General features: G+C 35.4%; 1 protein-coding gene and 1 long non-coding RNA gene across 2 annotated transcripts in view; both read left to right on the top strand.

Annotated features, from left to right (window-relative positions):
• The first annotated feature begins 1,368 nt into the window (after positions 1-1,368).
• LOC135691655 (glucose-induced degradation protein 4 homolog) lies at positions 1,369-8,664 on the top strand. The gene is made up of 7 exons (XM_065209586.2): positions 1,369-1,668; positions 3,682-3,741; positions 4,370-4,444; positions 5,217-5,249; positions 6,095-6,196; positions 6,627-6,757; positions 7,700-8,664. Exons 1-7 carry the CDS (start codon positions 1,525-1,527, stop codon positions 7,761-7,763), a joined length of 609 nt encoding a protein of 202 aa, XP_065065658.1. The 5' UTR covers positions 1,369-1,524; the 3' UTR covers positions 7,764-8,664.
• Positions 8,665-12,619: 3,955 nt separating this feature from the next.
• The window catches only part of LOC135691650 (uncharacterized), a 44,775-nt gene continuing 44,285 nt past the window's right edge, over positions 12,620-13,109 (top strand). The window contains exon 1 of the long non-coding RNA XR_010516772.2: positions 12,620-13,108. This is a non-coding gene — a long non-coding RNA (uncharacterized LOC135691650). The remainder of the gene's footprint in view (position 13,109) is intronic.

Here is a 13,109-nt window from a genome sequence, read left to right on the forward strand (position 1 = left end):
ATTGCGAACAATCCAGCCTCTGGTTTTCGAAAAATTAAGAACAGCCAGCCAGAACTTAAATTTGCTGGTTCTTATAAAAGAGTGCACTTTTAAATACCAGCTGCTACAGGAATGTTGATATGTTGCAGTTGTTATAAAAAGTCTGCAATTATACTACAGGGTGAGAAGATAAATTTATACTACCTTTTTGTGCAGACGAACAAAGAATTGGGGAGAACAGCGCCCCCATACCCCCTGTTTGGTGACACCCCTGAGTGTATTTAGAAGGCTAATTTTAGAGAAGCATTATTGTGATTCACAATTGTTTTGCTGAAAAATGATTTGAACTTGACTTTGTAAGTGACAGCCTTCAAATTAGGACATTGCATACCTTCAGCGTTCAGCGTGCACGCAGGCTATCAGTGTCTGTATACGGCCCTGCAAAATGTTTTTTTCGATTTACGGCCTTGTTGACAGGATCAGGTGCTCCACTTTCTAAAAATGGCATATGCTTTAGTGGTTTCTTGAAATTGTTGAAGTCGACAGACTAAGAGGAATAAAGAACTCCCCTTTTATACTTAATAAGACGATTTTCATCTCCTATTGGAGAAACACTATTTTCAGATCCTGATGAGCCCTAAACTATCTTTGTGTCTTTTTTGCTATGACAGAATTTATCAGGGTCCCTAGCTTGTTAGATAAATGCAATAAAGCTCACCTTGAGCAAAATTGAAGAGAACTACTCTAACAAAGTCAAAAACGAATTAACAGCTATGCAAGAAAACATCAAGTTTTTAATAGTAGCTTTTGTAAGAACTTTGGGGCCAAGCAAGAGGCCAAGAAAAATTCTGGGGGCATGGCCCCCTGGCCCCCCGTAGAAGCGCCACTGTTCGATCTCATAGTCATAAATAAGCATGATTAATAGTCATAAATAAGCATGATTAATAGTCATAAATAAGCATGATTAATAGTCATAAATAAGCATGATTAATAATCATAAATTAGCATGGTTAATTATTTCAAGTAAAGGGTTAGGGTTAGGATTGGGTTAGGGTTAGGTTTATGGTTAGGTTTAGGCTTGGGGTTAGGGTTAGGTTTAGGGTAAACTAATAACGTCATCAAGTCGAGCAGTATGGAAACTAGACAGCTCCTTTTTTGCTCTGATGAAGCCCCGTATGCCGGGGCGAAATATTAGCTTTCACTGATTTACGTGTATTTATTGTTGTTTATTCTCAGCGTATTGCGGTGTTTCTTATTTGCTACATTTTTATCTACTTTTCGCCGCAAGATCTCCTTGGAGCCCGTCGAGCAGCCTGCTACAGTGGCCTTTTCTTCATACACACAGCTCCTTCTTTGTAGGAAAAGGGTTGCTGCGTCACGTTTTCGCCTAACCTCGTTTTCAAGTAGTTGAATGAAAGTAGGCCCGGCTGATATAAGGTCTTGTTACTGTGATGTTTCGCGGTGGATCTTGATAGAAATAAAGAGATCTTAGCCCAAAAATAGCATCAGGCGTAGAAGAAAAATATATTCTGGAAACAAGATAAAATGCCAGGGAAAATATTGGTTCCTTTTGCACCTAAAGCAAGTAAACAAATGGGCATACCAGAAACACCGCTTTACAGTGGTAGTAAATTCCAAGGACATCAGAAGAGTAAAGGGAACCGTTACGACGTTGAAGTTGTATTCCAGGTTTGTTAGACAATTATTCAGATAGTTACGTGCATTTTAGATTTAAAGGAAATCACAATAGCCTGTACATTTCGTACACACATACACACAGCTTGATTTGATTGAAGGGACAATCAACTCTTTAATCCATGATTCTATCAGTAATTCTCCCAGCAGTGTTAACTTCTAACAGAGTTTAGACCCATTCTCATAGCAGTGCTAAGACTGCTCACTTTTCATTGAACTTTTGAAACTCTAAGATCTTCTGGACAAACAGAAAATTTTCTGTTTGGTGCAAACTATTTGCAACCCAACAATAAGTTCTAGAATAAAATGAACTGTATCGTTGTAGCAACAAGATCTCACTCCTATTGTTTGAGACAAAAGGCTTAATGGTGTCTTTTTACAAACAAAGTACATAAATAAACCATCTAACTAGAACTGAGAATCCAACTAGAATTGTTAGTATAAAAAAAAGTAAGATAAAAGGATAAAAAAAAGTATGGAATGTATTTTTGTTATCCTTTATAGTTTTTTTAAGATCAATGTGAATGTTTAATTTTCTACATTTCTCTTTGTCTTTAGCTCAAGCTCTGTTTTTTTTCTCTCAGGGGCTGTATCCCTCATTTACCCTAAACATACCTTCCTGGGAAAGGCATGTGATTGCACGTCCACACCTTGGCATGGCCCACACCTCCTTTCCCTAAGAAGTGCGGCTTATCACAAACCTTATGAAGGCTATGAGTTACAGCCTTTGCAAGAAAGATTCTTAGGTCCTGTTCAAACAACAACATTGTCATTTCATATTATATTTAGATTCCCAATCCAACATTTTTACCTAAAAAATTTTTAAAATTTTTTACCTACTTGCATGTTACTGTTTTCATTTCATCATGGATTTTCATCATGTTCCTTAGAGATTTTGTTTTTAGTAGTATAAATTGTTTATTCCGATCTTCTACATGTAGGTTCCTTATAATGTGGTTTCTTATAAAAAAATATATTGTAATCGTTGCTATACTGCAGGGAGGAGGGGGGGTATGCCTTTGTTTCATCATCTCTGCACAGCAGTGTTTTCATTTGATATCGGATTCAACCCTTTACCTGAGCAAATAGATGTATCAAATTGGTTTCATGCTGCATTTAGAGCTTTTTTGTTTTAAAAAGTGTAAACGTATGAAGCATGTCAGATTGCATAGTTTTAGTGTAAAAAAGAAGGCCGATGCAGTATCAAACCAATTTATGTCAACTGAAGACAGCATCATGTAAACAGGGCCTCAGCATGCTCACACTCTTAGGTATTCACTTTTATCTGTCTGGAGAGGAACATGTCTGTTTTTGTGCGATCACCCTGCTTACAAAAACAGAGTAAATAAAGAAACTTGTTTTTTGGTGTTGATCGATCACTCTGCTTGGGTTTTTTGCAAGTTTCTTTGGAGCATTTTTAAACAAACCCCTCTTTGTGCCTTCACACTGCTCATGGAAAAAGAGTAAAAATTTCAGTTTTTTGGTGGCTTTTACCATTCATGTTGCTTCCATTTTTCTAAATTGTTTTGGAGAATTTTGAAAAATCTCTGTTTTTGTGTTTACACATTGATCCAGTGTATTTTCAAAACCTCTATTTTTGTGGATATCCACTTTTGATAGCATTGCAATAAACCTCACTTTTTGTGCCGTTTTTGTGTCATTTTTGTTCTTTTTAATTAAATTTTTAAACTTTGAAAAATAGCTTATAGCTTTGAAAGCCTTGAAATTGACAAAAAGTTTTGAAAAAAGAAAATCTATACCCTTAAATACAAAATAAAGAATTTAAATTAGCCAAGGAGTGTGATTCACTGCATTCCTGCAAATTCATTCTTTGTGTGGCCTGCTAAATATTTAATACTTATTTCCTGCTCATGAATTTCAGCATCTCATCTCCATAACAATATTTTTGTTGTCAAACAAAGTGATCAAAGTTTAAGTATAGTGCAAGTTGTCTGCAAATTATATATTCTTCTGATTTTGTATTCACTATGTTTTCTTCTTTTATAGCATGTTGACGAGGAAAATGCATTCTTATGCGGATACTTAAAAATCAAAGACTTGACTGAGGTAACAAACAGGGGTGGACACTTGGTCAAATATTGGGGGAAACAAGCCTATTGTTCTAATAAGATGACATCACATTTCCCATTGTTTTGGAACAAAAAACCATTTGTTCTCTAAAGTATTAGGGGGGCAGTTGACCCCCTCCCATTCCCGAGCTGTCCACCACTGGTAACAAATTACTAGTTAGATTGAAAAGATGTAATTATCGATGTCTGCAAGTTACATGGCTATCTGCCAATATAAATATATTTTTGCATTGAACAAACCTATCTGCCAATTGCAGCTCAGGAAAGAATATATGCAAAACTCCAGTAGTCAAATTTACTCTTATTTGAAGATGGCCTAAAATAGCGGAAACATAGCAAGGGAAGCATTTTTCATCCGTCTCTTCAGGGTATAAACACCAAATAATGACAAAAAGTGAGCGGAAAATGATATATCCGTATTTTTGTTGTTATCCAATGTTTATACATGCTTTGTTTCTGCTATTTAGTGCATTCTTCAAATTTTGTGTTACCAAAAATTTATTTCACTGTAATTGTGAAGGTCCATATATATCATAGCAAGGAGTAATTCCTCTCCACTGTTTTTCTATGATCTTGATAATTCAAGTATATGGAATTCTCTATAGGAATATCCAACACTGATGACATACTTTGATGGTGAAATTATTGGTGCTAAACATCCATTTCTGACAAGAAAATGGGTATGTTTTTATAATGTTTTTTATGTTTGAATAGTTTTATATGCGTACCTATATTTTATTTTATGCTAGATAAAATGTAACAAACACATATTTGCTAGCATTATTAATAAGCAAGAGATGTGATAATTTTTTACATAGAAACTTGTGTTCAAATGGAGATTGATTAGCTACCAGGTGGTGCTTTTTTACTTGTTGGATGAAACTTGTTTTCATGTCAGCGTTTGGAGATTAACTCTGATCCTTTGTTTAGTGTGGTTGTTTGCTTTGATGATGTCCAATGTTTCTTAAGCAAAGTTCACACTATTTTGAAATGTTGTTTTATGGGGACACCCCCACTTTTGCCAAACATGGTCCACATATTAAAAATTGAAGTATGCAAACAATCTTTTGGTGGTACAAAACTTGTAAATGGCTTTGAAAAAAGCAAACATTTAGCAAACTAGAGCTTTTCGTCTGACACTCTTCAGAGTTTAAAACGTCAGAACATAGAACAAAAATTCTACGCAATTTCTTATTTATTTCTTGCTGCAACCAAACTTTCTTGTAGTTTCAGCAAACAAATGACTCGCTAGACCCAAATATTTAATTGCTTCTTGTTCTCTTTCTGGTCGCTTTTGTGTTTTCGGCATTGAAACTAAAACATTAATGTTTTCCATTCGTTGAAGCATAGTAATATAGGATAAATTGTAGTTTGTAGTTTAAAGCATACATAATTTTCATTCTTATTTATCATCAATTCATACATGTTTTCAAATTTAACTTTTTCTCCCAGGATGCTGATGAAGATGTTGATAGAAAGCATTGGGTAATATTATGTTTTGAATTTTAATTTAGGATTTGTTTAACTCGTGTTTATGACTATCTTCTAAAGATGAGAAATCATAAGTTCATTCAGCATTTCTCCATTTTTCCAAACCATGGTCAGTTTGGCAGTATAATTAAAAATGGTGATTATAGGCCAATTACTGATGATGATTTAGGGGAAATCATTTGCAATCTTGCTAAAAATCCAAGGTGCTTGATGTTCTCCTAGCATTTAACATTGCACGGCTGTGGGACATGCTGTATGGTTAAATTATCAAGTAATCAGATGATGACATATCCCCTATTGCTGACACAAACTCAAATCTAATATGAACCAGAATCACTTTTTTAAAGAAGGATTCCTACCAGTCTATAGATCTATTGCCTTTCCAATCGCAGTGCTTCCAAAGTCCTTTTTCCAAAGGGTTTCCTTAAGCCTGAATCTTAAATGTGTTATTTACATGGTGCCACCCAACATACTTTTGCAACTGTTATAAGGGTTGGTGTCAGATGGTGGTAAAGATATATCATGCAATGGGTATGCTATTTTGAGAGTTCTGGGGCAGGTCTTCCTACCATCTATATCAAAACAATATTTTGCAGGCAGTTTATCATCTCTACTATGTTGTGCGAAACTGATGTGCAGGCAGTTTCTACCTGCCCCAGTAGTAGACACTTTAAAAGGGCAGGCTAGGTTGATAACAAAATTGAAATGATATAAATTGTATTTTTAACTGATGAGAATAATTTTTGTGAGACAGTCCAGGAATTAAATCTTTTGTCCCACATAAGCTGGTTATTTTAAGGAGTATATTGCTTCTAAGAGTAATTTTCATTCATTTCTAGGGAAAATTCCTAGCATTTTACCAATATGCCAAGACATTTAATTCTGACAAGTTTGATTATGAGCAGTTAAAGAAGATTGATTTTGTTTTTATGAGATGGAAGGTATGCATTAGTTTTCATTATGTATATTGGGACCAATTTTGTGTTGCTTCTAATGTTTTAATTACTGAACAAGCTTTGTGCGATAATCTTTTTTGTTGAATATCCTTGATTGGTAACTTGATTAAATATCAGTAATTGTTGTTTTTATAATCTTTACCTGGCTTTAAAATTTCTGCTTCCCCTAATATTTATTTTCAACTGTCCTTCTAGAAGTTTTTATTAGAATGGTTTGTAAGACGCAATCCTATCCTTTTTCCTAGTTTAAAATTGTAATGAGATGCAACCCTTATTAACAATGAAAATTGTATAGAATATTTTATCAATTTTAAAGGATCATTATTTCTTGCTTACTAACCTAATTTCAAACTGGTTGTCATCTATTGTCTCTTTAGTATGCATTATTTTTCCTAAATTAAACATTTTTTCGTAGGAGCATTTCCTCGTCCCGGATCATACAATCACAGACATCCCTGGTGCATCGTTTGCTGGTTTTTATTATATATGTTTCCAAAAGTCAACAGCAACAATAGAAGGGTATTACTACCATCGCAATTCTGAATGGTGTGATATTTGCATACTTCTTTTATTCGCGCAAATCTTCTTTACTTTCAAGTGTGCTTGAACATCTTATACTTTGGCAAACATGGCGATATAAAATACTGTTGGTAAACAAATTCTGCACATTTCCATGAACCCACTTTTATTTCTAAATGGTAGTAAGATTCAATTACCTTGAGTTTTTTTTATGGTAACTAAACTCTTGATTTTTGTGTACGAAGAGTTGAGTACGCTAGAATTTCTAGGCAAAACCTAGAATTCTCCAAAAGCAATTTATTGTGGTGAACAGATGTGGAACGAAATCCCATTACAAATAAGGATGAGCTCCACGATTACCACGTTCAAAAAGAAATTAAAGGAATTCCTGCAAAATTAGCATCCTTTCCCGAAGCACGATCCCTAAGAAGACCAGCATTATATGTAAATTAATCTTTACTTTTTTTTAAACTTAGTAGCTGATTACTGATAACGCTATGCTATATCGTTCTGGAGCTATAGATTTTTATACCATGCACCAGCTCCATTGTAATACAACATATTTTTTACGTTCCCATGCGATCATCTCAAGATAATCCTATTGAAGGGCCAGTGACGTGAAATATGAAGTGCGAGGACGAATGAACTCCATGGCAGTTTTTTATTTTAGATATATCCAGCGTATCAAATTAGCTCCTCCTAAAGAAGATCCTCCTTGTAATAACCCCTTCACGAATAAACCGCAACTCTTAGCACCGACTTTTAAATTATACCTGGGGATACTCTTTCGAATTATAGCAGTACATTTGCGTGGGGGTATATGTGTATATCAACAGTATATTAAAAGCTTTTGCCATTAACTCCGGACACATGATCAATCGTGCACCGACTATCCTTGTTGTGTATCTTGTCACTGCAATTTAAAGGTAATTTGTCTACTGTTTTTGACAGTGTTGTCATTTTTTTCAGGTTCCAGTCACTCAACCTGGTTCATGTCCCAGACCACTGTCCTTCAGTTTTTCAGTTCCGGTGAAATCCCATCGATTATCAAAACATGGTTAAGGGTTTTTACTGTTGAGCTAGCTTGCATTGCAAGCTTAACACCCAGGAAAACTCATTGAACATCCTAGCACCGTCCTCGCATTCAGCTCCCAACCAACCATATTAGATGACTGCTCCAAGAAGAGATCGTGGTTCTGAACTATTATAGTTTCAATTCAGGGATTTTCTTTGTGTGATGACGAAATTCCTTTTAATATATTTAACAGCAAAGTGGGGCGAAATTCAGCCTTTTAATCCTTTTTTTAAACCAATGTAAGTTGTGCTTTTGTAACGGCTCTTGGTTTTTGGAGGCTAAAAGATATGCTACAATTCGCTAAGAAAGATTGGCTTGTGTGTTACTGATTATAATCATAAGAACGAATAACATGAAGAGGTTCGCAAGTTTATTTTCCTCGTTCATTTGAGAGACAGCTTTTGTGGGCCAAGTTTTTCTCAGTTTATTTTGTCTCTTTTGCACGAAACAAGGATGGATTGCTTGTAGATAGATTAGTTGACAATTGTTTGAATCTTTTTTCTCTCATATCAAACTGGTAACACCTTATATTTCTAATTAGGAATATGTGTGTGTAAATAAGTGCGTTTAAAAGCATCAAGAGCTTGAAGTTTGGCTCTTAAAATGCAGATTGCAACGATTCCTCGAATAACTTGATGTAGATTGGCTTAAAGCTAACTTCTCACAATTGTGATGTGAGCCGATTTCATTATGATCGTGTTTTTTTCTTCAAATTTCATGATGATTTTCTTAAAATCGTGTTTTACTGTCGATGTGCAAGCTGCCTTGCAAGAAGTCGTAATGTGCTTAAAGTATTCGTTTAATGTTCTCTGTAACTTTGTTTTTATTAATCAGAATTGTCAATCGAAGTTAAATCTTAGCATTTCTTTTTTCTATGCTATTAACTTCAAAATTGAATTTCTAGACTCAGCATGAAATGACACTTGGCTTATTTGCCAATAATATTCATTATAAGATTCTTATGATTAATGTTGGTTTTAATCGATCAGAGTTTTATTTACAACAATACTATCGCTATACTTTAGATAACAATATTAAGATTTCCAGGGCACTTTTATGGAAAGGGTCCTTTGGCCCACTTGCCCCTCCTATCAAAGGGACAGAGAGGTGGTTTCCCTTCCATGCCCGTCTTTGGCTTCCCAGGTTATCCTCTTGTAGACTGATTTCGGAATATGAATTCCTTAGATAACCTTTTACAGAAACCAGTTGTTTCTGTTTTTCTTTTCCCATTAATAACTGGGTAAAAACCCAAAAATAAATTGTTCAACTGGCACGACCAAGGTTGAAAGATTTGAGCAAGGTCTCGGGTCGCTCTACCCAAAGGTGAGCAGTCTCCCCCCCCCCCCCCCACAGCTTTCCGGGCGGTTGAATTAAAGAGTATTTCATCCTCCAAATGATTCCGTATTCCTCAGAGAAGGCGAATCTCTTCACTCGCCTCCATCCGCAGTCCCATGTCAATTCTCAATTGTTGCCAATTCCCAAGTGTAAAGCGCATTCCACTCTGCTTATTTCGACGAGCACATGCCAGTTTCAAAGTTTTTTTTCTGCATGGAGCACCATGTTAATGACGAGTAAAAAATAAGTTGGTGTGGCAGTTTGTGTTTACGCCGCTACGCAGATAACTGGAATGCAAAACGAAACTACGGTTGCAGTTCAAGTAAGAACATTGTCATCGATTTCTGAGAAAAGGTGAGTTTCGGGCCTAACTTTCCTAAGCGATATTGACCTTTCGTTTCATATTCGTGTAATATTGATTTGATTTTGCCTTCGAGGAAAGGTCAACTCACAAGCCTAAAACAAATTCCCAACTTTCGCCCTTATTGGCTTCATTAAAAGCTCTGTGAACAAAAATAAAGATTTTTTTAATCCAGGAATGTAATCTATGATTAGTGACAAAAAGTTTCCAAAATGCCACGTGTGTGCTGTTTTATTCGAAGCCTAATGGCCAAAGTAATAATGAAACATGATTTGCTTCACAAATTTATCAATTTCTTTTCAGCCGGTAGAAGCTCGCTCACTCACTCTATTTTAAATTCGTTTTCCAATAGCTTTAAAATCTACATTTTTCTAAAGAGAGATCGTCTATTTACAAACCAATACTTTTGATGGATTTGTTAAATCATATGCTTACTTGATATTTGTCATGATTCACGGTCAAGTCCAAATACAAATAACCAGATAGGGACGTTTGAAAAAATCAGCCAGTGGCATTTCATTGCTTTTTCAATATTTCTAGAGATAAAATTTTTGTATCTTTCGCAAAGTTGCAGAAGAAAGGCTGTCATACAAATTAAAATCAACACCAATAAAGAGGGTTTTGACAATGACTGATCCCTGTAAAACCCTAATGTAATAGGTTGTGAATCTCGCAAACTTGATCATGTTATTTTTAATTAATTATGTTAAAATATTCTGCACCGTATTTGAGCATAGCATCAATTTCTCCATTCTTTCTCGTTTGCTCTTTCATTTCTTAATTTTTGTTTATATCTTTATAATATACCGCATTTCCTCGTTAATGAAAAATCCAACATTCCAATGCGGCGTTTGATACAAAATGAAAAGTTTGTCAAAGGACAAGACAATTAATGAACTCCTGAACAAAAGATCAAAATCTAGCAATATTGATTGTATCAAAGATTCAGGAAATGCAATTATTAACAAAAAAGAAATCTCAAATACAATAAATCGTTTTTTTGTAAAATTGCTGAAAACTTAGCGAGCAAAATCGAAGCTGTTCCTAACCCTCTTCTTGACAATGTCAAGTTCAAGTTTAGGTTGATAAAAGTGCAGGAAATTAGTAATGCGATTTCCAAAATCATGTCTTCAAAATGCTTTGGGAATGACAATATCTCCTGCTATTTCCTAAAACTAGCCTTACCTCACATTGAAAAAGTTTTGGCCTATTTGTTGAATACATCACTTGAAACTAACATTTTTCCGGATTCATGGAAATTGGCCAGAGTTACCCCGATTTTCAAAGAAGGGGAAAAAACTGCTAAGTCTAACTATCGCCCTATATCAGTTTTACCTGTCATCTCAAGGCTCTTCGAAAGACTTGCAACCAACCAATTGTACTAGCACATGAGTGATAATGGATATTTCTCCCCAGAGCAGTCTGGCTTTCGTAAACCTCACTCTACCGTAACATGTTTACTTAAAAACACTGATGACTGGTACAAAGGACTAAAGGAATTAGTGGGACTAGTTTTTATTGACCTAAAAAAGGCATTTGACACGGCTGACCATGGCATAATATGCAAAAAGCTAGAGTTTTATTGTATTCAGCAACAGCCGTTAGAATGGTTTAAATCATACCTTTACAACCGGAAGCAATACTCTAGGGTAAACGGTGTTGATTCATCAATTATGGAAATAAATGTTGGTGTACCCCAAGGCTCATGTCTTGGACACCTCTTATTCCTCATTTATGTAAACGACCTCCCACTAGCTGTCCAGAAATCAAATGTGTCTTTGTATGCAGATGACACGAGTCTTTGCCATCAAGGGCATTATATCAATCAGCTGAAAAAGTCTATCAATAGTGACCTTGCACACGTTTAAAAATGGATCAAGGGCAACAAACCTTCACTTAATTAGATGAAATCTCATGCCCTGCTTATTTCCATCAAACCTAAGCATAAATCATTAAAGAATCAAGACAAACCTTTAAAGCTAAAAATTAAGAACAATGAGCTGGAAGTTGCTCAAAAAACCAAATATCTTGGAATACAGATCGATAACACACTAGATTGAAAGGAACACACTAAAACAATTTCTTCCAAGGTTTCCAGAGGAATTGGCTTTTTGAAGCATGCAAAATCCTTTCTGCCAAAAGAAACTCTGAAGACTATGTACACAAGTATTGTGGAGCCACACTCTCGCTATTGCTGTTCGGTGTGGGACTGTTGTGGTCTTACCGAAATCAAACACTTATAACAACTACAAAACCTGGCTGCCCGTATTGTATCTGGCAGCAGTTTTGCTGCACCGAGCCAGCCACTCATAAAGGAGCTGGGCTGGATGACCATAGACAAGCTAATCACTAGTGAGTCAAACATCATGGTCTTCAAATCGATTCATGGACTGGCTCCACAATACATGTGTAATCTTTTCACAGAAATATTCAAGTTAAATTCTAGGAATCTTAGAAATACATCAACTGACCTAAGGCTACAAAACAAACTCGAAAAATGGACAGAAATGCTTCTCGTTTAGAGGTGCTCGGTCTTGGAATGGCCTCTCAGCTGAATGTAAACAGGCATCTTCCTTGAGCAACTTCAAAAATATCCTGCGCAATTGTAAATAGGCGTAATTGTAAGTTGTAATAGGATTTAATTAAGTTACGATAGGATTTATTTTAGATTGTAAGTATTGAATTGTAATTAGGATAAGTTGTTTTTTTGTAAGAATTTCTGTAAGGATTTTAAGTGGATGGCCCCTTGAAAATCAGCATTGCTGAAGGGCTACCCTCCTTAAACATTTGAAATTAAATTAAATGAATGAAGAAAATTGCTATGAAAAAAGATAAAAACAGGCTTTAAACAATGTTTCCTGTGTCCCAACAATACGTAATAAAGATTGTTTGAAGAATTGTTTTAAGTTCACAAAAGATGTGTTCATGTTATCAAAAATATCAAGGAATGTCAATATCCCTGTCAAAGTCCTCGTCTCTATAATAACACCTTCGAAATAACACCTTCCAAACTATTCGTTACTTCATGTTTTCAAGGCATCGACAGATTCGGTTTCATGTTTCGGTGTAGGCCTGGCTTAGCAGGGACGTCGGGACGACTAATGAGCAAGGTGGAGGCTTCCGTAAAAGGGCATTTGAAAATGTTTCCCAGTGTCTATTTATTCTTTCATTACTGTTATTGTATTTTAATCTTCTGTATGCATCTTTGACAATGGTATAGATTCTAGTATTTTTGATTTTTTAAAACCTCTTTGATGATTACAAAAGGCCGATGAAAAAGGCATAAGCCCCTTGCCGATCCTGTCAGAAAGCAAAGGGGCGGTTGCCCTGTCTCAGGCAGTACCTTCTGAAAATAAGTGTTAATATAGTCTTTGTCCATTTCTAGGTTTTTCCTCTTCATTCTTAATTTATCCCATTAAAGAATATGTATGTGTACACGTAACAATATGCATTTAAAAAAGCTACAAGTAAAAAGACAATTGTAGAAATTGTGAATTTGCTTTGCGTCCATAACCTGATTTATATCTTTCTTGATAGAATTAAATCAATCAGAATGAAGAGACGACATTCGTAGACTTCAAGGTTGGTCAAAAATATCAGCTCTCAGG

Source organism: Rhopilema esculentum, chromosome 13 (genome assembly GCF_057945365.1).
Source record: "Rhopilema esculentum isolate cy_ngs chromosome 13, ASM5794536v1, whole genome shotgun sequence".
Taxonomy (NCBI): domain Eukaryota; kingdom Metazoa; phylum Cnidaria; class Scyphozoa; order Rhizostomeae; family Rhizostomatidae; genus Rhopilema; species Rhopilema esculentum.